Raw genomic sequence first — 26,301 nt, 5'->3', positions numbered from 1 at the left:
CCTTGCATTTGTCACTGTACTAGCCCTGCAGTTCCTAACATCTTCTTGGTACCACAAAGCAGAGCAGAAACTAAGGCCCTACCCATGGACCATCTTGATGGTCTTCCAACAGCTCGTTCTGCCAAAGGTCTTTTCTACCCTGAACAAATGTCTCTCAAGATCAGAGACATTCAAAAACAGTTGAAAAGCAATTAAATCATTAAACAATATTTAGTGATTTATGTAAATTAGGAATGTTAATATTAAGGAACAAATCACTTACCTTTCTTGTATAGGTCAGCAATCCGATTCAATGAGTGGGATTGCTTTAGAAGCACCAGCTTTGGCCGGAGCAAAACTGTGGGGCCAGATATGAAGTGGCTCCGGTCCCAACTCAGGACATCATGGAACATTCCCAGGTTCAATCAGAAATGCAGGGACAGACTAGACTCCAGCATCCTTCTTGCCTCTGCACTGCAGTGTGCAGGCACAGATGTCTGGCACCAGCAATTCCCTTTAGTGCAATCTGACCCAACGACTTGCACTTTTGGTATGATCTTTCAGATTTCCTTGAAAGACTGATAAATATTGCACCTGCAAATTATGTTATTGCAAACAATCTTGAATGGAAAAAAAAACAGCCTGCTAATACGGATTATTCCACCGACACCTTTAAATGAACTATTACATGTTTGGCGTAACTGAATGGCACTATGAAAATGACACTGCATATTTCAGATATTGTGGTCTGTTTAATTTGGTTCGTACAAAAGTATTACACAGTGCAAACATCTCTTTGGTAAATTTATTATTTTATGCTATGTAAAGAGCATAGGCTGTTCTCCTGTTCTGTCTCATTAAACTAATATGGCTATTAAGACTTTCAGCATAAGGACAGTGTGAACAAATTCAACACGGACAATGTTCAGTATAAAAACTAATCAGCACTGCTGTTAGGAGAAATGGAAAATAATACCAAAGCAGCAGAAATGCCTTGCATTGTTCGAACAGAACAATTAATTAATCAGTATCATAGCCTGCAAAGAATCATACAGCACTGGAGATGCCACTTGGCCTGTGAAGCTTTCACCAGCTCTTTGCATTTTCCCAAAACAAAAATACAACAGATTTCCAAACATAAATGAAACCCAGGCACATTTTCTTTGAGCAGAAATGACAGCTAATATTTTCCATAATACTACATTGTTCCTTTATACCCGAGAAGCTCTGGAAAAGACTACCTTAACATTGAAAGTCATGAAAATTAACTTTTCCTGTAAATAGCTGGTATGTTTTTACCAAGAGATCCTACAAAAAAACATTAAATCACATGAGATTTTGTTGCTGCTGTGAAGCACTGATTTTTTTCTACCCCAAATCTTTTCAGTATTACAATAACTTAAAAAGGGGGTCCATGTTAATAAATTTATGACACGTTTTGGCATATTGCAAATATGGCTACTTTTTCTTTTAAAGTAACTTTATAATGTTGCTTTTAAATCAATTAGCACCTTGAGTGAAAAGGTTGAGGTATGACTACTTTTACTTTAAAAACTATTACATATCCTTCATTGATGAATAAAAGTGACCAATTCACATCCGACTGAGTAAATAAATAAAATTTCTTCCCAACAATAAAGAAACAATGATTAGAAATATTAGATGGTATTTAATACTGTTTCATTGGTTAGCACAGCTTTTCAGTAAATAATCAGGGAGTAAGAAGCCCCTTTTATACCCTGCCCTCCCATCCCCCTCCCCATTTCTTATGCCTGTATACAGTAACAAATTCCAACAATGTAAAAAAAACTACCAGTACATAAAACGTTATCCAAAAAAAATTCAGGAAGTGCAAAATGCCATAAATCCAAGGTGTAATGGTTAGAGCTGAAAATTCAGTAGCCAGGCCACAAAAACTTAAAAAAAACCTCTTTAAATGTTCTAATCTAGATTGATTTAAAAAAATCTTACCCATTGTGTGAGAACGCTGACATACAGTGCCAATTAGTGAAAAACCACAAGCACTTTTTCAATGTAGTATGTACACCAACCTGCAAATTAGTAGGCATCTATGTACCAAATGTCCGATAAGTACAAATACATCTTCACATTATTTCCGAGCAGAGCCACAGTAACTAAAAGAACAGCCTACAAGTCTCAACACCTTGGAAGGGTGAAAGACTTTAGGATTTCTAGCACACAAAACACCTGGGACTCTATAACAGAGTAAAAAATAATATATATATTTATAAAAAAAACACTGCTTTAGTGTTTTTATTCCTCCTCAAACTATTTTTCACACTCATTCAAAAAGCAAAGACATATGAACATATGTATGCTGAACTAGAGGAGTTCTTGAGATAGATTTTGCTTTGAAGCAAATAAAGGAGTCTGGAAATGTTATGGTATGTTAGCTCCTGCTATTCACTATAATATCATATACAAGATGATACATGTAGCACCACTTTCATTTTGGCATTTTGAACCTGAGAAGCTTCTTACTAAGAAAACATGGCAGACAAATTGAAATCACCCTGTCATAGATAACATACTACTTCCCTTTCAATACTTTTGCATTGTGGTTCTCTTTGACAGTACATACACGGTACATGCACATATAATGTTTAACTACGTTACTGATTTATAACCAGTTAACATGAAGCATGCATTCGAGCACTTTTGTTTAATATTTCTCAGGATTTCTTCAAATTGATGTTTTCTTTCCATTTTTGACTGAATACTCATGGGTAGTTTTGAAAGCACACAGTATTCACACTGACATCCAGACGTCACAACTCATTGGAGAATATAAAGGACCGTATATCCCCTTCAGTTCTGCAGTGAGAGTTTAGGACTTCTCATCTTGTCTCAAGGCTTGTTTTGCGCAGACCGGACAGCAAACTCCCTCCATCTGTACAGGATTAACACAACTGGCTGGTGGACATGTTTCAACAAAGCAGGTAAGCTGTCCTTCCTGAAAAACACAACAGAAAACTGGTTTGATTCAAGTATGAATTAAATTAAATCAAGCACTGTATCCTAACCTAGACTGTTAGAGTGCAATTAGTCTCTTACTGCTTTCAATTATCTGTTTTCTCCCCAGAATTCAATATCAATCAGACCATAATCCCTGGCTGATGACAAGCAAGTACTTCTGAACAACTTTACACTTCATCATGTTAATGCTCAACTGCAATGAAGACCTTATAAAGACTGGAAAAAACGTGGAAATCATTCCTTTCTTGAAGAAAAATAAAGTCAGTCCAATATTGGCAAACAAAAGACAAAAGGAGGACAAAAATGTGGTTGGTCATGTTGGAAGCTAAGGAGGGGATTAAACTGAAAAAGAAAACATGGGAGGTGGAAAAAGTCAGTGGTAGGCCCAAAGACTGGGATAAATTTTGAATCCTGCAAAGGAGTACAAAATAAGAAACCAAGAAGGAGAAAACAAGCTGCTTGGGCAAACTAGAAGTATAAAGGAGCTCTTATTTTCAGTTTTCCAGTACATAAGGAGGAAGAGAGAGATCAAAGAGAACAGAAATCCCTTAGTCATAGAGTACTACAGCACAGAAACAGACCCTTCAACCCACCATGTCTATGCTGACTTTGTTTTGCCTATCTACACTAATCCCATTTGCCCACATTAGGAACCTATTCTTCTGTGCCTTGCCTATATACGTGTCTGTCTAAATGCTTCTTAAACAGAGTAATTGTTTCTGATTCCACCACCTCCTCTGGCAGCGTGTTCCGGATATCAATCACTGTCAAAAAAAATACTTATCCCTCACATTTCTGATAAATCTCCTCCTATTACTGATTTAGAGGAAGAAAGCTAATGTACTGTGGATGATACAACATTAGGTGACAAGGCAAGCTGCCAGGACAAGGAATTTACAGAGATACTGAAAGGTTAAGAGAGTGGACAAAAAGTTGGCAAATGGAGTACAATGTGGGAACATGTGAACTTTGGAAGGAAGAATGAATAATGGAGATTATTATTTAAATGGATAAAAACAACACAGATGAACCAGAGAGACTAGCATACAGGTTCAACAGGTAATCAGGAAGGCTAAAGGAATCCTGCCTTCTGAACCAAATTTGCAGATAATACCAGATAATTTTGTTTATTTTTCCAGTATGGATACATCCACAATGCTGTTAAGGAGGGAGGTGCAGGATTGTCTGGCATCAACAATCTTTGCCACCTATCAGCCCAGGCCTGGATATTGTCCAGGTTTTTCTGCAGTTGAATATGGACTGCTTCATTATCTGAGGAGTCGCAAATGGTGCTGAACATTGCACAATCTGTGTGAGTTATTCTCACTTCACCTCTGGAGTTTAGATCTTTTGTCCATGTTTGGACTAAGGCTGTAATGAGGTTAGGACCTGTGAGACTTTGGCAGAACCCAAACTGAGCTTCCGTGAGTAGGTTGTCGCTAAGCGCTGTCACACAGTCAGCATGTCGATTGTCCCTTCCTTCACTTTACTGATGATTGAGAGTTGACTAATGGGGCGATATCTGGTGGGTTGGATCTGTCCTGCTTCTTGTGGACAGGACATATCTGGGTAATTTTTCCCCACACAGTCAGGTAGATGCCAGCATTGTAGTTGCACTGAAACAACTTGACCAAGGGTGCAGCAAGTTCTGAAGAACAAGTCTTCAGTTCTATTGCAGGAATATTGTCAGGGCCCAGAGCCTTTGCCTTCAGCCGTGATTGATAGAAGGGAAGAAAGACGTGGACTGCAAGAAGATTTCAACAGACTGGTTGGGTGGAGAAAATTGGAATTCATTTGAGAGAAGTGCAAGTTAATGAACCAAGAGAGGGCAAACTGGACAACAGAATGCACAGGAAATGCTGGAATGCAGAATAGTTTAGAGGAAGAGGGAGATCGGAATTTAAGCCCATAGTAGCAGACCAGGTAGATAAGGTGGCCAAGGCAAGGCATACAATAACAAGGTGTCATGCTATTGGAAGTCTAAAAAGCACAAGTCAGGCCACAGCGACAGCACTGGTACGGGTGAAGTCACCACAGAAAGGACAGTATAGCACTAAAGTAGGGAGAGTGGAAACTTATGGGGATGTTGCCAGGGTTAGAGAAGTTCAGTTGTAAAAGAAAGATTGGGTGCTTTCTGAAGAACAGAAGGTAGCTGAAGGCAGATTTAACATAGTTAGAAGTCCAGGCAGGGCAATTAGAAGGACTTCTTTTAAGAGCAAAGATCCATAAATTAGGCAACACAGGTTTGAGATAATGTGTAACAGGTATGTTAAATAAACAGGTTTTCACCAGAGTAAATGAAACAGAAACCTTTCCAGTTCAAAAGTACATGGAGAGATAAATGATATACCCTAATTGACAATGTTAGTTTGTCCATAGTTCACTGAAAGTGGCTATACAAGTGGATAAGGTGGTAAAGAAAGCATATGAAATGCTTGCCTTCATTGGTAGGGGTGTTGAGTATAAGAGTAAGGAAGTCACGCTACAGCTGTATAAAACTTCAGTCAGACTGCACTTGGAGTATTGCGTGCAGTTCTGGTCACCCCATTACAGGAATGATGTGGAGACTGTGGAAAGGGTGCAGAAAAGGTTTACCAGGACGCTGCCTGGATTAGAGGGTATGAGCTATAAGGAAAGGTTGGACAAACTTGGGTTGTTCTCCTTAGAACCATAGGACACTACAGCACAGAAAACAGGCCACTTGACCCTTCCAGTCTGTGCCGGAACTTTATTCTGCTAGTTCCATTGACCTGCACCCAGTCCATAACCCTCCAGACCTCTCCCATCCATGTATCTACCCAATTTATTCTTAAAACTTAAGAGTGAGCCCACATTTACCACGTCAGATGGCAGCTCATTTCACACTCCCACCACTCTCTGAGTGAAGAAGTTCCCCCTAATGTTCCCCCTAAATCTTTCCTCTTTCACCCTAAAGCCATGTCCTCTCGTACTTATCTCTCCTAATCTAGGTGGAAAGAGCTTACTTGCATTTACTCTGTCTATACCCCTCATAATTTTGTAAACCTCTATCAAATCTCCCCTCATTCTTCTGTGCTCTAAGGAATAAAGTCCTACCTGTTCAGTCTTTCCCTGTAACTCAACTCTTGAAGACCCAGCAACATTCTAGTAAATCTCCTCTGTACTCTTTCAATCTTACAAATATCCTTCCTATAGTTAGGTGACCAGAACTGCACACAATACTCCAAATTTAGCCTCACCAATGTCTTATACAACCTCACCATAACATCCCAACTCCTATACTCAATACTTTGATTTATGAATGCCAGGATGCCAAAGCCTTCTTTACAACTCTGTCTACCTGCAACACCACTTTCATGGAATTATGTATCTGAACTCCCAGATCCCTTTGTTCCTCTGCACTCCTCAGTGCCCTACCATTTACTGTGTATGTCCTACCTTGATTTGTCCTTCCAAAATGCAACACTTCACACTTGTCTGCATTAAATTCCATCTGCCATTTTCTGGCCCATTTTTCCAGTTGGTCCAGATCCCTCTGCAAGCTTTGAAAGTCTTCATCGCTGTCCACAATGCTTCCAATCTCAGTGTCATCAGCAAACTTACTGATCCAATTTACCACATTATCATCTAGATCATTGATATAGACAACAAACAACAATGGATCCAGCACAGATCCCTAAGGCACACCACTAGTCACAGGCCTCCAGTTTGAGAAACAACCATCCACTACCACTCTGTCTTCTCCCACACAGCTAATTTCGAATCCAATAATAAACCAATACCAATACCAGTTTACAACCTCTCCAATGGATACCTAGTGTCTGAACCTTCTGAACTAACCTCCCAAAGGCCTTACTAAAGTCCATGTAGACAACATCCACAGCCTTTCCTTCATCTACTTTCTTGGTAACCTCCTTGAAAAACTCTACAAAATTCATTAAACATGATCTACCACACACAAAGCCTTGCTGACTATCCTTAATCAGCCCTTGGCTGTCCAAATACTTGTAAACCTGATCTCTCAGAACACCTTTCAATAATTTACCTACTACTGATGTCAGGCTCACCGGCCTGTGACTACCTCATTTACTTTTAGAGCCTTTTTTAAACAATGGAACAACATGAGCTACCCTCTAGTCCTCCGGCACCACACCCGTGGCTAAGGACATTTTAAATATATCTGCCAGGGCCCCTGCAATTTCTACACTAGTTTCTCTCAAGGTCCAAGGAAATATCATGTCAAACCCAGGGGATTTATCTACCTTTATTCACTGTAAGGCAGCAAGCACCTCCTCCTCTTTAATCTCTATATGTTCCATGACACTATTGCTTGTTTCCCTTCCTTCCATAACCACTGTGCCAGTTTCCTGAGTAAATACTGATGCAAAAAAACTGTTTAAGATCTCCCCCATCTCCTGAGGCTCCACACATAGAAGACCACTCTGATCTTCTAGGGGACAAATTTTGTCCCTTACTATCCTTTTACAGAGCATCAGAGGCTGAGGGGAGACCTGATAGAAGTTTTTAAAATTATGAGAGGCATACATAGGGTAGACAGTCAGAATCTGTTCCCCAGGATAGAAATGTCAAACACCAGAGGACATGCTTTTAAGGTTAAGGGGTGGGGTGGGCAGGGGGGAGAGGGGAGAGTGGGGGGAGTTTAAAGGTGACGTGAGAGGCTTTTAGGTAGACACATGAACATGAAAGGGATAGAGGAATATGGATGACATTCAAAGTGACAGCAACTGAACCTGCAGCTTGTTCATCTTCATCACCAACGTAAACAATGAGGGAAAAAACTCCCTATGTCTGCGTGGGTTTTCTCCAGGTGCTCCAGTTTCCTCCCACATTCCAAAGGCGTACAGGTTAGGAAGTTGTGGGCATGCTATGTTGGCGCCGGAAGTGTGGTGACACTTGCGGGCTGCCCCCAGAACATTCTACGCAAAAGATGCATTTCACTGTGTGTGGTACATGTGACTAATAAGGATATCTTACCTTAAACAGGAGGACATTTACTATGAATTGGCATGAAGATCGGCATAACATTGTGGGCCAAATGGCCTGTCCAGTGCTGCACTGTTCTATGTTATAGACCAAGAGCCAGAAAGTGGAATTATTCTCTTTAGGTTTTTTTAGTGACCAACAACGATATAGTAGCTTCAAATGGTCTCCTCCTATGCCACGTAATTTTATGGAGAGCCTGAATGCAGTCTCTTCATAGCTTCACTAAGTAGAATTAAAATACTTAGAGTTTGTGTATGGTGCTGTCACAATCAGCACTACAAATTCCACTGGTTTAAAAGATACTGCTGCTGCCTCAAACCTCTGCAATCTTACCTTGCATTTGCAGGTGGTGCAGGAGTCTTCCTTCCACTCCTCATCACTGGATCGCTCTCTTGCTTTTGCATCAGTGCAACTAGATTTACTGAGACGTGCTTCAAGTTTTTTAATCTGCGCAAGTACACAAAACAAGTCATTGATCAGCACAATTAGAGGCAAGGAGATCTCCATCCACCACCGATCGACCTAGGCAGCCAGAGTGGCATCTTGTTCAAGTGGCACAGTGCACAGAACTGTAATACAGGATCAGGTTCACAAAAATATTGATTTAATTTCTTTGCTATTCACCAGATGTCCCATGCAACTGGTCGGGTATTGCAGGGATGAGCCTGGATGAGTCCAGCGTCAGCCCTGACTTAAGTTGTCTACTCAACTACCAACCTCCTTAGCCTACACTTCAACATCTTTCTCTCGGGCACTCAACATCTACTCCAATCCCCAGGAGCAATCAACTGTCCTCCAACTCCCTCGCCTTAACCCTAACCCCCACCCCCAAAAAAAAGAACTCAAACCCCCACGCACCAATTTGCCAACCAATGCCCCAAACTACAACTCCATATTCCAATAACTGATCGACTCACAACTTCAACCCACACCCCCTCCTGACTACCAATGATCCCTTCCCGAGTATTAGTTGCCCAACTTGAACAATGCCCTCCATCCTTCTACCAATTTCAATCTCCATCTTCACACTTAATCCTTGTCCCTTCCTCTTTCCAATCTGCCACCCCCCACATGGCTGTCCCACCAACCCCTCCACCCCCCACCCCCGTTAAATTCACACAGCATTCCAGGGCTTGTGTGCTTCTGTATTTCCCAGCAGTGGACTGGATCCACAAACAAACCACACACCACAACCCGACTCATCAATGCACAGGTCCTAACTAATTTCTTTTACCTATAAATGTCTCTTCACCTGATTTTGAAGACCCGTGATGGTCTTCTGTATGTCAGTCACAAAACTCTGGAAATCATTTGTGCTGTCATCAGCTTTTACAGAAGCGGCTTTCAATGTCAAAGTTAGATTGTCAGCATGAAATGCATTCGACAGAGAACTGCAAGGATATTTTTAAAAGGAAAATGACATTAGCAACAATCAGATATAAACAGAAGCCTATTGTGCCAGTTTTCAAATACTTAAATGATAAGTTATTATCAATTTGATTTCTACAGCTGAGAGAGTAAGGTTCAAAAGATAATCAGGGGTGAGGGAAGCCATTTTGGCAACCTTAGTCTATCTTTTGCGAAAGATCCCAAGCTCCCCATTGCTGCAACTAATAGCTGGGTGGCAGTGACTCAGCTGGTAGAGTTGCCATCTCACACATCCAGTGATCCAGGTTCGATCCTGACCTCCTGCTCCGTGTGGAGTCTGCATATTTTCTCTGTGACCGCATCAGTTTCCCCTAGTGCTCTGGTTTTCTCCCACATCCTGAAGACGTGCAGGTGGGTAAGTTAGTTGGCTACTGTAAATTGCCCTGAAGTGTAAGTGGGTGCAGAATCTGGATGGAGTTGAGGGGAGTGCGCAGAGAGTAAAATGGGATAAATGTAAATGGGTGGTTGCTGTTTGGCGTGGACTCAGAGGATTGAAGGCCTATTTCTGTGCTGTATGACTATGAATAATTAAACAAAGATTAAAAATTTGCTGCATGTAACAGTGAACAGATTATTTTCAAGGCACATTGTGGAAGGTGGAAGTTATTGTTAACTGTCCCTATATACAAATAGAAAGAAATAATTCACATTATTGTCGGGTTCATAAGGATATGGAGACACCACCAATCCACAATCCAGGATCATGCCGTTTACTGATGGGGGATTCTGGGTTGGATTCTGGTGGGAAAGATTCCTTTAAAAGGGACAAGGATTGAAGAACAGGAGGAGGCTATTCAACCCATCGTGCTGTGCCAGTTCTTTGAAATAGCACCTTCTCCCGATCCTCCTCAACACCCTTGCAATACTTTTTCCTTTCCACGTGTATAGCAGCAATGAAACCTCCAACCTCCCTCAGCTGATGAACCTGTACTCTTCCACACTGATCACTGAAGGCAGCATTGACACTGATTTACTTTGGGTGGGAGAATTCAATGACTATTATCAAGTTCTGCTCCTATCCAAGCCCTGAAGAATAAGACTCCCATACTGAGTCAATAGCAGGTGATGAGAGAACACAAGAGATAAACCCATTCGACCTCATGACCACAAGATGGGTTAGTGTAGGATTAGTGTAAATGGGTGCTTGATGGCTGGTGCAGACTTGGTGGGCTGTAGGGCCTGTTTACATGCTGCACCTCTGTGACTCTGTAACACAAAGCACCAGCTCATGAGAAAGTTATGCCACCACATTTCTAAGGGGAGTGAGTATGGGCAATTGATGGTGCATTGCTGGTGGGCTAACAATTATCTGCCCATAAAAATACCAATCAAAAACTATTTTGTAAGTTTACTACTAGAATCCTCAAAATACTAGCATGTTGACAGTTTTAAATCTTGGTTCTATAGGGAGTGAAGGGAAAATACTTTTAATTCAAAACTTGGGTCCTCAGATAACTTATTAATCCTAGCTTTGTGCCAAAACTTTTGAAATGTTTTACAAGTTATCTTCAGTTTCCCACAATATCCACATATGCAAACTATTAGGTTATATATCACAACCCGGTTTTAAGTGAAAGCAACCTGGAACGTGTTGGGATTCTCATTTTCCTTAATGGTGATTCATCATGGAAGCTGTATTTAGGTGAACGTTTGCCACGGAAATGGTGTGACAGTGCATTGAATTGTCCTCTGGTTCTGCAATCTGGAGAGGAATACAAGAGATTCTGTGTAAACAAACTGGGGAGAAAGAAATTGAAGCACTTTTTTTTAATATACCCTTCTCACATCAACTAACTTTTGAATACTGTTGATTGTTTTTGGTCCCTGAAAATAATCTAGCACTGAAAATTGCCAGTCTCATGAAGTAATAAACATGCATGGTCATAATATGTGAAGCCACTTCATTGTTCATTTCAGAATCAGATTTATCATCACTGATTTAAAGGTCGCAAAATTTGTTGTTCTGAGGTAGCAGTACAATGTAAAGACATAAAATTACTATAAATTACAAAATAAATAAATAGTGCAAAAAAAAAGGAATAATGAGATAGTGTTCATGGACCATTCAGAAATCTGATGGCAGAGGGGAAGATGCTGTTCCTAAATTGTTGTCACATACCAGAAAGCACCCCAGTACAATTTTCATTTTATAAAGATCCCAGTTCATTTCCTCAAGTATTTTGAATTAAAGAAACCAATTTAAAATTAATCAGTTTAACAGCAATCTTTTTCTTGAATTGAAATGCATGTGTCCATTGGACCATGGATTAAAATGAAATAACTTTAGAGATAATAGAAACTAAACTCAAGACCAGGTCTAGCAATCCCAATGCACTGCCAATTGCAGTGACGTGACCCAGTGCAACATGCACATAAAGTTGAGGCTCAACATTTTTCACATGACTACAGTCACCAGCCAGTGCTAAGCATGAGGGCAGTACAGTGATGTAGCAGTTAGTGCTTCAAAAATGTAACGTGGAAGGAAACCTGTGGACTCACTCATGAGTCTCCATTATGATTAATGCAAAACAAAGCACAAATATAATGAATTTCTCAGGTTCATAGCAGCTGAAGGTTTGATAAATATGGGGCAGATATATAGACAAATCACAGAGGGATTTGTAATAGTAATAGTAAAAGTAATAGGGCCATAGTTGTGGGGGATTTTAACTTTCACAATATTGACTGGGATTGCTTTAAGTGTGAGGAGCTTAGATAGGGTAAAGTTTGTAAAGTACATCCAGGAAAGGTTTTGAGCCCATACATAGATAGTCCTACGAAAGACAGGGGTGTACTGGACCTAATCTTGGGAAATGAGACGAGGCAAGTGGTGGAAATTCAGTGAAGGAGCATTTTGGAGATAATCATTATAATTCTGCAATTTTCAAGGTAGCTATGGAAAGAGAGAAGGATGGTCTGGAAGTTAGGGTTCTAAATTGGGGGAAGGCGGATTTCAATAATAAGGCAGAACTTGGTGAAAATAGATAGGCAACAGCTACTTGAGGGTAGAACAGCATACATGTGCGAGTCTTCTGAAAGTGAGAATACCACTGGCAGATAATAAGCATCTTTTCCCCATGGCATAATGTAGGAGATTTAGAGGGGATCTGAGGGGGAAGTTTTCCACACAGAGAGTGATTGGAATCTGGAAAGTTGCCTGTGGTGGTGAAGGCAGATACTCTCACAACATTTAAGCACCTGGACAAAGAACTTCAATTGCCAAGGCATAGAAAGTACGATGGCTGGCATGGACATAGCGCAATGCAGGGTTGTTTCTGTGCTAAATGACTCTAAAATAGTTTATCTGCTCGTGGTTATAATACATCAACATACATTGTCTCTCTATTTCCCTTCTTGAAGAATCCACTTATCTATTTTACCATTTCCTTTTAATATGAATTTCTGCCTTTACACATACAAGTGCTTCACTAAAACTTTGCTGTTTTTAAAAACAAATGCTGCCAACAATGACTTTGTGTGGTTCAATGACGATAGCCCAATTTTCACCTTGTTTCTTGCTGACAAATTCCTCTGGATCCAAGTTAAACCTGATTCAGCCTTCAAAGACAACAGATGATTATGGGTTTGATAGAACTGCTGGACAAAGAGGATAGGGCACTTGTGCAGTCACTCACAAGCTGGACTCAGCCGGAAACAGGAGCTGGCCTGGTTTTCACATGATTTTATAAATTGAGCACCAGGGAATGCGCAAGTCTGAACATGTGGGTGTGGTAAAATGCTTTTGGCAATGTGCAACTTCCTTGCACTGGGGACAGCTTAAAAATGATGGCCAATGTTTTCTGGCATGTGTGACTTTTTGGGCTCTAACAGAAGCAGCGTTCTGAAACATTTTAAAATTATTAGAAACTGAATGGAAAATAAGTCAATGTTTTAGGTGAATCAGCGGCTCTCCAGGGACTCCTTGATGGATATGCTGGGGTCTGTCTCTGCTTAATCCTCATGAGGAGGTAAAACACAGAGGGGCTGGAAGAGATGCTGCTACATATTTATTAGGCTCTGAAAAAACATGTTTAAATGTTTCTGTTTAATAGTAAATGCATTTTCCTTTTAAGTCACAGGTGCATTTAAATAATTAGACAAGACTAGAAATAAAATCTTAATATAGGTAAGCCTCAAGGTTAATTTATGACTTAAAATGGCAATTGTTGGGTTTTCAACAGAACCAAGCATGGAGAGAGGAGTGCAACCAGCCACTGATATTCTTACGTGTTTAGGCCTCAATGACATCTACCTTCCCCATTTCCCCATTGTTCCTCGGCTATAAAGTTCCCATAATGGAGCAGGATTTATGAGGAGAAGTGGGAAGTGAGAAGTGGTGAAATCACAGCACTAGGTATTAATAAACAATATTTTCAGTGTTTGTGAACTCCATTGGGTCCTGCTTGCTCACTACAAGCATATCTGTTAATATAAGCAAATCTTGGATTTGTGCTATTGAAATGGCTGCAGTAATAGTTGCTGGAGAGCCCTGGTGTTAACCAAATTCAAAAGTTCCCATGAGGTACTGAGAACTTTGAACTATTTTTTGGAAACAGTCAGAGAATAGTTTTTTTTTGCCAAGTATAACAGCTCATCTTGTCAATTTCATTTGCAACTTCTCAACAAATGCAGCAAGATCTAAACACTGAGGCATAGGCTGATAAATGGCAAGTAAGATTTGCTCCACAAAATTACCAGGTAATAGGCATCTCCAAAAGAATCTAATCACCTTTCCCCTTCCCACCATCCAGTGACCAAAACAATGTAGTGCTCCCAATCTAGTGTACTGCACCAGTATTCACAACATGGTCTCCTTTACAGTGGAGAAACCAAACACAGATTAGGTGACCACTTTGTGAACCATCTGCATTCAGTCCACGGGGGTGAACCTGGGCTTCCGTTTCCACCTTCCCACTCCCTCTCTGTCTGTGGCTTCCTGCACTGTAACAACAAAGCTCGAGACAAACTTGAGGAACAACACCTGGGCACATTGTGGTATTTTAGGGCTTGAAACTGAATTATCGAACTTCAGATTACTCGCTCTTTCTTTCTGTTTGGAATGAGAACTGGCCATTTGTGCTTGCCACCCTTAAGCTTTTTGTGTATAGTCAGACGGTACAAGATTACAGACTATATAACATTAGCCACACATCACACAGATAAAGGAGCTTAGTCTTATTTTGACTGCACCATTATTCACCCATCACCCCCCTCTACCAGACTAACTTGTTTCTCTTTCTCAGTTCTGCTGAGTGTTCCAGACCTAAAACATTAACTGTTTTGTTTCTACAGTTGCTCTCTGATATGCTGAAGTTTTCCTACATGTTCTGGGTTTGTTTCAGATTTCCCCTACCTGCAGTTTTTTTTAACTAACCACCTACCCTTGATATTCAATTGCATTTCCATCGCCGAGTCCCCCACTATCAATATCCTGAGGGTCCCGACTGACCTAAAAACTGAATGGAGGAATGCTTATTATGTCTGGTCTTCAAATCTAAGCATATCCTTCATGTCCAAATGCCCAGATTCATATAATATTGCCATTAAACACCACCATTCAGTAAAAGGTATGCATTCACACAGTTGTGTCCTAGGACTGTTCTTTGTTCAAGCTGAGGGAATAGAAGATATTTTATCCCCCTTTCAGAGAACACTAACATGGAATGTCAGTCATGAGAAGTATGTGTTTGCATCACGAATGAATTGGAAGCAGTACCTCCAGCATCATGAAGCAACAAAGAACGCACATGCAAATACTAGGAAACTGACCATAAGAATGGTAAATGAAATTTATTCCAGAGAAGTGTAAAGTTTTTTTTATTATTAAGTATTTACTTTGGGATTTAGGCATTACTGGCAAGGCCAGATTTATTATGCATCCCTAATTGTGCTCGAGAAGGTGATGATAAACTGCCTTCTTGAACCATTGCAGTTCTGGTGAATGCATCCCAGAGTGCGCCTGGGGTAGGGAGTTCCAGGATTTCGACTCAGCTATGAAGAAGGACCAGCGATACACTTCCAGGTCAAGATAGTGGTGACTTGGAGGGGAACCTGCTGTCTTTGTCTGTCTTGTTGGCAGAGGACACGGTTTGGGAGATTCTGAATGGAATTAGGAAACTTGGCAGATATCCAGGACACTGGTATTACTTGTAGAACCCCATGTTGCTTTGGCTGGGACCAACGACTTCTCATCTCGTATCTAGGATTAGGCTGGGTAGCTCTTTTCCCACCACAATGGGCCAAGTGGCTTCCTTCTATGTCATAAATTTTCTATGATTCAATGTTTCTACTTTAAATACTAATCACACTGCATAATTCTAGTGTTTATAGTGTGCTTGGGTAAAGGTTTTCTAATAAACAATGAGTAATTTATCTCTTTCACTCCTGTCAGAAATTAGTGTAGTCTCAAGATGCTTTTCATTTAAAATTGAGAAAATCAGATTGATATTAACTGCCCCGACTCCCACACTCCAACTGGTGGGAGCTTGGGGCAGGCACGATAGTGTAGAGGTTAGTGTAATGCTTTACAGCGCCAGCGACCCAGATTCAATTCCCACCGCTGTCTGTGAGGAGTTTGTACGTTCTCCCTGTGTCTGCATGGGTTTCCTCCGGGTGCTCTGGTTTCCTCCCACATTCCAAAGACGTTCAGGTTAGGAAGTTGTGGGCATGGTATGTTGGCGCCGGAAGCGTGGCGACACTTACGGGCTGCCCCCCAGATCACTAAGCAAAAAATGCATTTCACTGTGTGTTTCGATGTACATGTGACTAATAAAGATCTTATCTTGATGGGCTCAGTAGGCTGAAGAACCTGCTTCCATGCTGTATGACTCCATTTACGCGGGGGGGGGGGTGGCAGGGGGACGAGGGGTAAAATTAACACCTGAAAAACAGAAAACTGTTGCCGTTCACGCAATGGCAAATGATGTCTCCTACAACAGACCCCAACTTGAAGAGGTCAGAAACTTAATAATTAAAGCAAGCTCCAATCGTGTAACTGGGACTTACTTTAAATTAAACAGCTGGTGGGAAGGTTTTCCAAAGTTCAGGAAATCTGCTACTGAAAGGAAGGCCGGAGCCGCTGGCTCCAGAGAGCAAGTGATTTTTATAGTATACTTTGTTGGCTGGGAGCAGAATTGCTCCCTTTCACCTCTCATGGAAACCTCTGGCCTCTCACCTGCTAGAAATACTATCTGTGTCTCTCTCTCTCTCATTCTGCAATGCCCCTTCCCCAGTCTTAATTTGTATGCAACACCACAATCAGCAAATAACCACTTCTTGTCCTCTCGACCCATTTCCCAACACCACCTGACGCCCCAACCCATGTTGCATTCGGTCTCCAATTCAAATCCTCAGCCTCTATTCTCCAGGAACAATTATCAACGTCTCCCAACACCCAAAACCCCAATCATTTCACCCATTGCCACCAGCCTCGTATTCCACCATCAATACCTCCTCCCTAACTTCTGACTTTCAGCATATTCCTTATCTCAATTGTCAGGGGTAGTCTCCAACATCGGCAATTGACCAGCAGAGTGCCAGGTAGGAAATCACAGACAAATTATAACAAGGTTCTAGTTTCAAATTTGCAAGAATCTAAAAACTGGATTTGTTCCATCCCCCAACCCTTGAACTCCTGCTTTGTGCTCCCTGTAAGCATTCAAGGCCAGCACTCCAATTTACAAATAACTACTGTTTGCAGTATTCCAAAACTTTTATTTCAAGTAAGGCAAATGAACAGTTTGAGGATTCATATAAAGTTTTAATTCACACATAACACTGCAAAGCCTTGTCTACAACACTGCCAATGTCAGTCAGTGCAATGAATATATTGAAGCAGTTCATACATATTTCCCTTTCAGCACTCACACAGATATACACTGTATTGCTGCTTTCAGCAACCAGAATAAAGATGACAAATCTGAAAACCCAGTCTCAATAAACAACCCTATTCTAAAGAACCATTTTGAGAAAAAGAATGAAGTCTCCGCAGCAACCATGGGAAACCCAGACAAATTCCTTTTTATCTTTTGTCAGCCTTACCCCAGAGGTGCCAGATTATGACTAGACAACAGAATAAACAAACTTCAAGTACATGTCACAGAATAACTCAAAGAGAAAATAATAAACGCTCCGTGTAAAATCAATGCACAGCTTATAGGAAACAAACCCCCAAAAGCTGTCTTTTTAAGTAAAAAGTGAATATAGGTTTGAGATTGCTCCAATTGGAAAATAGACCAGTTGTTTATCAAGGCCATTTTGAAAAGGAACAATTATATCCTTCAGTATTTGACCCATTACCCATCCAAGCGTGGTAGACCTCTATATAAATCATAAGTGGGTACTCTGGCAGTTTGACTGCATGGTTGCAGATATTTTCTCAAGCATAGTGTCTCCTGGGTTACGACTCTGGTTCAATGTATTGTACACTAAGAAATCTCATCATGACTTCTCCCCTCCAGTCAATGAACCGCATCACTCCTCCCACTGGGGACACACTCATTTCCCCAAAATTCCAAGAGCGTCAGTTCTGAGCAACACTGAAAAGCTTTTGGACTTACAGGGATTTGTGCAAGAGCATCCTATTTACCTGGAGTTGTCCAGTGAAGGAATTATTTGGCATGCTTTTTACTAACAGCAGGTGCAGTTTTGGGTGGATGGGGTGAGGGATGGCAAAAAGAAACGTTGAGGAGCAGACAATTGTCGCTGAATGCTTCAACTCCCTGGGTCCCCAGTGAGCTTAAAAAACAAGAACTTTGGCTTGGAGTTTCACTGTCCAGGCCTAATCCTCAGCTGGCCATTTGCCTTGTATGGAGTGGGAGGAAGTTCCAACTCTGACCAGGCAACCAGCAAACCTCCAGTAAACAACATATTTCCAGTATGACTAGACTCTTATTTCTTGGGGTTTCCACATTTTTTGTTGGGCTTGGCACTTAGGATACTTTCTTCAATTCCCTATTGTAGAGCTGGTCAGTGGGGCTGCCAATTAAATGCCAATACCTTCTTTGGTGACAGGGCATTTGGAACTCAAGAATTAAAAATGACAACCAAAAACAGGCAAGGATCTTAACTGCAATGATAAACAATGTCTGATGCCTCAAATAAGGACAAGTTCTCAATCTGTATTCTAATTCATATGGAATGCAAATCTCATTCCTTATGTATCAGTCACACCCTGATCATCCAATGGCAAAAGCACCAGCACAATTAAAGCATTTCTAGAGATCTCCAACAACACTAAGTCAATCTGTTATTGACCTTCACGAGCAGGAGAAATAACTGGCATCTCACCTGCCACCTTTCCACAATGGAGTGATAGAACAAGCAAAGTGAAGCATTAACATTCAAAAAAGTGTGTTTTAGTTCTACAGGCTTAACATCACAAACATAAAATTTCAGCCTTGGCTCAGTGGCAGTGGTCTTGCTTCATGTTGGGAGATTGTGGGTTTAAGTCCTGTTATACACAGAAGTGTTCACATCAACTCGGCTAACACTTGAGCACACTGAGGCAAGGAGTCAAACTAGTTCAAGAAAGGCCTTGATCTTATTTGATTGTAAATGAATTTAAATGCTATTCACAAAGCAGGGGAGATCTCCTGGCTTCTTGGACCAAAATTTTCCCCTTAACTGGCACAACTTCACTGTACACAAATTAGCTGCCAGTATGTCCTAGCTTTCAAAAGCTACTGCACTTCCAAAAGGTATTTTGGCTGCACCTTAGAACAAAGGATGTAATAAGTAGGTGGTGGCCATTCGGCCCCTCTATGAATGGCTGATCTTTTACCCTAGGCCCATTAAGGGCATTTTAAGTTCCTCAAGAGTCTTTTATAATGGACAAGCATAATTGTTTTGTTTTAGTTACGAGGTAACAACTTCATTTTATGGTGAAAGATTGCAAGCAGTAGTACAAAGCTCCCAGTTTAATACACTAAAATTTGAGCAACTGAAGGACTTTAAACCATAGCTATTAACAAATTCACATATTTACAACCATGTACCTTTTTTTAAAAGCAGCAATACTGCTCAAATCCTTTTACTTAAACTGCCAAAAACAGCTCAGGTCACATTGGGATCCATCCAAAGTGGTAGCCTGGTTGGGTGTTAACATTATATTTGTTTTGTTGAACATCTATAATTAAAACTGTACTCAGGCATTCAAACTGCACTCTGAAAAGCAAATTTACAGCCTATGCAAATATCTAACACAAAGTCTTCAAATTTACTGTGTATAGATTAGTTGGCAAAGACACCACCAAGAATTCAAAACACCTGTGTAGATGTAAACGCCCCAGGTTTCACCAGTAATCCATTCTCAGTTCGATGATCTTACTCCTCATTTCATTCAGACGCATGATCTTCCATGAAATCAGGCATGCCACTGAACATTATTAATTTATTTTTGTTCATAGTAATTCCAGGTTTTGATTTTTAATCATTAACAGCTGTCTTTCCATTGCAATACCATTGTTGGCCATACTTTCAGTTACCTTGGACCCTAACCTCTGCCATTCACTTCCTGAATTTCCTCTTACCCTTTAAATTGCCCTTAACAAAGCTTTTGATCACCTGTGATATGATTACTTTGTAGCCTGACCTCAAGATTTAGTCCAATAATGAAGCACCTTGGGACATTTTGCTGAGTTAAAGTGTGATACACAAGCGTGGGTTTTTAAGTACCAATAGTTTCTGGGAATTGGTGCTGAATGTGATGATCATGCCATGTTATTTTACAACTCTTTGCAGAAGACAAACATAGGAAGCTGTAGCAGGGGGTACAATTACAATGTTTAAAAGACATTTAGACAGGTACATGGACGGGAAAGGTTTAGAGGGTTATGGGCCAAACACATGCAAATAGAACTAGTTCAGGTAGACAATTTGGTTGGCATGGACCAGTTAGGCTGAAGGGCCTGTTTCTGTGCTGTATAGCTCTATGACAAATATTACTAAACATACTGCTGCCCCTTTGACTATCAGTTCTACCAATGACAACCGTTTCCTCAAAATATAACTATCCCCCATCTACCTAACATCACTCCCCTTTACAACCTTTGGCTCAGACTCCCATTGCACTCTTAGAGGGGCAATGGATCTCAATTCATAGGCAGATACACTGAAAACAAAAACCCAAGGACCTCAAGAAATTCTTTAATATGAAGATCTGACCATTTTGTGCCAAATTGAATTGAATTTAGCATAGATTTTAAAAAAAACATCACTTTTGGCTGTACCTTTAATATAACACAGCTGCGATTTCAGACAAGAATATTGGCTCCTTCTGATCCAGTGAATACAAACAGAAGTAACAGCTACAGTCTCTTAGTACATAAGTCTAGACAATGTCCAACCTAGGCAGTCTGAATGGAAATCATTCCATTATGCCAGCAACTTCACATGAAAGAATGCAACATTATCTTGCCTTCATTTTACTGTCAGAAACTGACTAGATTATGAAAGGATGACAAAGCATGAACACTGACACAGCTACACTACTGGAAAATGTCATCTAAGAGTTCATGTGCAGAAAATCTTCAATCAAATGAATGACTGAAGTGATGATTACTATTTTAACTGAAAAAGATTTTAAAAACTTGATTCCCGGGGAAAAATAGGACCATTTTGAAAATGTTTGAAATAAGAATTTCAAAGTACCTATCTTCCAGCTATTTCTATAAATGGGAAACTACAATATTTAACTCTGAGACATGAAAAAGCAAGCAAGAGAAAGGGTGAAACCCTGAGCATTAACCTGTCAGTCATCTTTTTTTAAGATGTTGATTGGCTTGGAAGATGCCACAGTTTTGATAGAAACTCACCAAGTTACTTAATGTAATACTTGATGTCTCCTGAATACTGCATTTAAAAAAAACATAGCTGCAGTCACAGTCCACTAGCTTTGACTAAACCAAGTCCAAAAAACTGTTTGTATTTGATAAATGACAAAACCAGTTTTAAGTTGGAAAATGTTCCACTTGGCCGGAAATGGAAAGGATGTATATACAATAATGTTGAACGCAGATGTACCACACTAGGCAGGATTTTCTGTACTTAGAACATGAATTGGAAAAGGAAAGGCAAAGCAGAAAATGAAAAGCCAAAAGATTTGTATCCTTTCATTCTGATAGCAAATAGCGAAAACAAAAACGTATGACAACTGATAAAAAGGCATCGACCTGAAATATTAACTCTGCTGACTGACCCAGTGAGTGGCTCCAGAATTTTTGCAGATGAATTTCCAGAATCTGCTGCACTTCACTTTTATGTATCACAATTTTTGTTTGCTTAAATTATCTTCCTACAATCTTAAATGACTCCCGCCAGCCCTCAAATAGCAGTTATACCTTCAGCTGTCTTGCTTCACGCTCTGGATTTTCAGCTCCAATTTTGTCTGTATCTCCACTTCCTCCTCCATGACCCACCTTAAAACTCACCTCTGACAAAACTCAAAAATTAATCAGTACCTGAACTCACACCAAGCCTCTTCCTCTCACCACTGTTAATCAATAGTAGCCTCCAGCTCCAGATCCAGCAATTCATCCATTTTCAAATCCTCATCCTTGCTTTCAACTCCTTCTATTGCCTTCTCGTTTGTTTTGCTGTAACTTCTTTCAGCTCTATATTCCTCTAAGATCTGTGCCAATTCTGGCCTCTTGCATATCTCCACTTCTAACTCCCTCACCATTAGCAGACATGCCTTTGATTAGCAAGGCTCTAAGCTCAGAAACTTTCTCCCCCACTCACTTTTAAGACTTAGACCTCCACTTTCTTCTGACATCACTCTGGATGGCTTGGTGTCAAATTTTGTCTGATAATATGAAGCACTTTGGGAGATTTTATTACATTAACATTATTGCTGCTTCTTTAGTTCATTGGTTATTTATTTTTCTGATTGCCCTTCCAAAGTGCTTCAGAATAATTTTTTGCCTTAAAAATATTATTTAAATGCAAATTGCTGATGATGAATAGCAAGTTTCGTCATTTGGAATGGTAATTGAAAACCAGATTAAACTGAAAATCTATATCAGCTTCAATCACTACCCTGGACTATTAGAAATACCACAGATACCCAGGTCTCACCTTCGGTTCAACACCAGCTACCCTCCTGCCACCTCCACCACCCAACCATTTCCTCAACATGACTTTGACATCATGAACCGACACCTTCCCCTCCCAACCAGATTCACCTTCTCATCTAGACCAGTGTTTTGTTTTCTCCCCCTCAATGCTCCCAACTGCCCAGTCCCAATCTCCACTTGCCTGGCACTTCTTGTGTAAACTTTCAGTGCATACCCAAGTGCTTTTAGCTCCTGCAACCAACAACATCTTTCTCTGTATTTAAACCATGCTTTAAACCATTGCAAAGAACACAGAATATTCACAGTAGTGCTTTAAGTCCACATCATTATCCCCAATAGCTAAACAGCTACATCTTTTACAACAGATGCTAACACTTGTTTCATATTTGGCTGAAGAACAGTCTTGGTATCCAGGAATTATGTTATATTCCTTAGAAACTAATAATACCAAACAAAATTGCTTTAAAATATTCAAGAGTTCACTCATAATTCAAACCATGCCCATTATCTAATTACAAACCTTCACAGCAGTCTTGCCACATCCTCAAGTCCATTTTTGGTATGTCCGCACAACTCTGATAACCATGAGGATATTCTGCCACCCTGAACACATCAGTCTGGATCCTAGTGATGTTGTCTCCATTGTCACACAGCACTCGGCCAAGGGAAGTCTGCTTGATCTGAGTCAGCTGGGCTGGAGTGAACACCCCAGGATTTGCATACCAAAACCTGTTTGCGCAGTACAAATAATAATATTAAACTCTTTCAAAGTCCTTTGAAGCCACTTCAGTCTATTATTTCATTACACTTGCCTTTGGGCTGCACATCTTATTTTTGTTCACTGTAACAGAAGCATATTTATTTCATTTGATTTGTCAGCAACTAGATTACTAGAATTTCAAATTGAATAGGGCTGTAATTCACTGCAGTTTACATTTAATAAAAGGTTCTTCTTTTGACAAACTGCCCTTCAAAAATGCAGTGAATCTGAACCACTCATAAAATGTTACTTTCATTCTTTTAATGAACTAATTTCTCATGGTCTGATTCACTGAATTATTGCACAATACTATTCATGCACATGTATGGTCAAGCACAACTTTCATTTCTGCATAGTTCCTTGTGCACAGAATACATCTCTGTGCATTTTCAAGGGGTGGAAGGAAGTAAAGTGACCATCAAGTAGACAGAAACAGGAAACATTTTGGGGGGGGGGGGGGAGAGGGGGCAAAAACTTGATTTGAGGAGTTTGTTTAAGGCAATCAAAGATAATAAGGAGAAAGGATCAATACATGATAACTTGGATTAAAAAAACACCAAAAGGTGAAGGGGAAATTGCATAAAGCACAAAGGATATACTATTTGAATAATGAAGCATAAAAGGAAGCTTCAGGATGTCACATTAGTAGGAAGAGTGATTTCACAGAAGGAATGGAAAGAAAATACAGGGATCTTCAAGATCAATTTACAGGAGACTCCACCTCCAGGATGTTGGAAAAATAAGATCTCTTTATTTGTCACATGTACATCAAAACACACAGTGAAATGCATCTTTTGCGTAGAGTGTTCTGGGGGCAGCCCACAAGTGTCGCTACTCTTCTGGCGCCAACATAGCATGCCCACAACTTCCTAATTTGTACGTCTTTAGAATGTGGGAGGAAACCGGAGCACCCGGAGAAAACCCATGCAGACAGGGGGAGAACGTACAAACTCCTTTCTGGTGAAGTAAGTTTTGGGCTTTAAGCAGGTGAAGATAAACACCATGACATTCTGAATAAGTTGCAGTTTAAATGAGATGAAGGCAGGGAGGTATGACAAGGAAAAATTGTGGAAGTTAAATTTCAACCCAATAAAATGCTAGATTTAAAATTTGGCAGAAGGGAGTTCCACCGACAGTGACTGTGGGACCAAATGGAAGTATTCAAGTTTATCTCTATTAAATTTGGATAAGGTAAATTACATCACATACAAAGGGGTGCTGCATGTCATTTCAGAACACAGTTGCAAAGAAGGTGCACTAGATTGATTCCAGGCACTGGAAGTTGTCTTTGGAAGAAAGAGACTCTCTCAATATCAGGGCAATGTATTAGTTTCTCAGGGAACTTGGCAAAGTAGATGCTGAGAGGGTGCTTCCCCTCCAGAACAAGGAGGGAAGCTTAGGATAAGGGGTTAATCACTTATTTCTGAAATGAGAAAGAATTTCTTCTCTCAGAGTACTGGAAGTCTTTGGAATTCTCTATCCCAGATAGAATATACAAGGTTGATAGACATGGATTTTTGAACTGTGTGGAAATATTATGGAGATCAGCCAGAGAAGCAATGAGCTAATGATCAGATGCCACAATCTTAATCAATAGGAGAGCAGACCAACTCCTGCTCCTGTTTCTTATGAGGAAGAGTTTTCATCACAGCAGTCAGCTCATGGTACAGCCACATCTGTAATCATATTTGTTTCTCCCCCCAAGTGAACAGACAGCATGTGCCGAATTAAAGTAACAGTTTCTTGAAGAATAAGGATTAGATGAACAGGGAAATGGCAATTATATGAAACATGGCATAAAATATTCAGTTTCTCATTTCCCTATTTTTCTCATGATATTTTCTTCTGGAAGTGTTGTTTCTTGCTGGGGTCCTATAGCATGTATGCTGGCATCTCTCAAGTATCTCATCTGGATGAGCTCAAGCAGTGTGCAGTGGGAAACTAGGTGATCAACAGATTACAGCTAAAAACAATCCTGTTCTCCAAGTATCAGCTTAGCTTTTCACTTTGGGCGAGAAGGTCATAGGTTCATGGTTCATTCAAGGACTGGAGCCCTGAACTAACACAACAGTGCAGTATGTATTTCAGTGAAATGCAATAAGATTTTAATCAAGTAGAAAATAATTTTGTTCCCCACATGTACTCAAATCAAACATATGACTCTAGAAAGGTGATAAAGACTAACAATCTTAGCTAATCTTCAACTCATCCTACATTAAGCCATTGAGACCACTTATAGTAACACAACTGCTGTCCCAGTACAGACAAGCTCTCAAAGTTGGGATCTTCTTGTTTGTAAAGTGTAGCACCGCATGACATTACTTTTACTCACAGCCCCATTATAGCTGGAATTGTACACCAGCGAGTTAGAGTTTGTAATGTTGGAGCAGTTTCTCAAATGAAATAAATAAAGATCACAGTTCAGGCTGGTGTTTACCTGTCACCATCTCGGAGGCGTTTAAATTGAGTGGACAATAAGCACAGAAGAGTTGGTCCCAATCTGGTTCCTGGTGTCAGGTCTTCCACCATTAATGCGGGGAATAAGTCTATGTTCAACGGGGTACCGTATAAACTACAGAATTCAAAGGAAGGAAGAGAAAGATTTCACACAGCATTAACAATAGTTCTGCACTGGAAATATAATCATTTCCTCCACAGATGCTGCTTCCTTACACGTTAAGTGTTTCCAGCATATTCTACTTTTGTTTAGGGCTTTGAACATCTGAAGTTGTCAGATTGCCATATAAACATACAAATTAGGAACAGTAGGTCACTTGACTAATTAGCCTACTCCACCATTTAACAAGATCACGTCAGCTCAACTTCACATTCTTGTCTAGCTGTGGTAACCTTTCACCTCCTTGCTCAAGTACTTCTGCCTTAAAAATATTCAAATTCTCGGCTTCCAGCCTCCACTGAGGAAGAGATATCCAAAGATTCAAACCTCAGAAAAAAAAAAATCCTGTCGCTTGCAAGGACACATCTCTCCCCCTTTTTTTGATCTCTGTCTGCATGTCGGGAGTCAGATTATCCACCAACATCTTCTACAAACCCACTGACTCCCACAGTTACTTCAACTAC

The 26,301-nt window shown here is 40.3% G+C and overlaps 1 protein-coding gene across 4 annotated transcripts in view; it reads right to left on the bottom strand.

The window, feature by feature from the left end:
* Positions 1-735: 735 nt before the first annotated feature.
* Positions 736-26,301, bottom strand: part of LOC127574825 (peroxidasin homolog) — a 203,929-nt gene continuing 178,363 nt past the window's right edge. For all 4 annotated transcript variants that reach the window (XM_052024225.1, XM_052024224.1, XM_052024226.1 and 1 more), the window contains 6 exons: positions 25,658-25,792; positions 22,981-23,189; positions 10,969-11,089; positions 9,212-9,350; positions 8,293-8,406; positions 736-2,953 (listed from right to left, as the gene is read on the bottom strand). In XM_052024225.1, coding sequence (XP_051880185.1) covers positions 2,828-2,953; positions 8,293-8,406; positions 9,212-9,350; positions 10,969-11,089; positions 22,981-23,189; positions 25,658-25,792 — 844 coding nt within the window. In that variant the 3' untranslated portion in view covers positions 736-2,827. The remainder of the gene's footprint in view (positions 2,954-8,292; positions 8,407-9,211; positions 9,351-10,968; positions 11,090-22,980; positions 23,190-25,657; positions 25,793-26,301) is intronic.

Source organism: Pristis pectinata, chromosome 10, assembly GCF_009764475.1.
Source record: "Pristis pectinata isolate sPriPec2 chromosome 10, sPriPec2.1.pri, whole genome shotgun sequence".
In the NCBI taxonomy this organism is placed as follows: domain Eukaryota; kingdom Metazoa; phylum Chordata; class Chondrichthyes; order Rhinopristiformes; family Pristidae; genus Pristis; species Pristis pectinata.
Note: the sequence above shows the minus strand (reverse complement) of the source record. Positions and strands in the feature narration are given on the sequence as shown.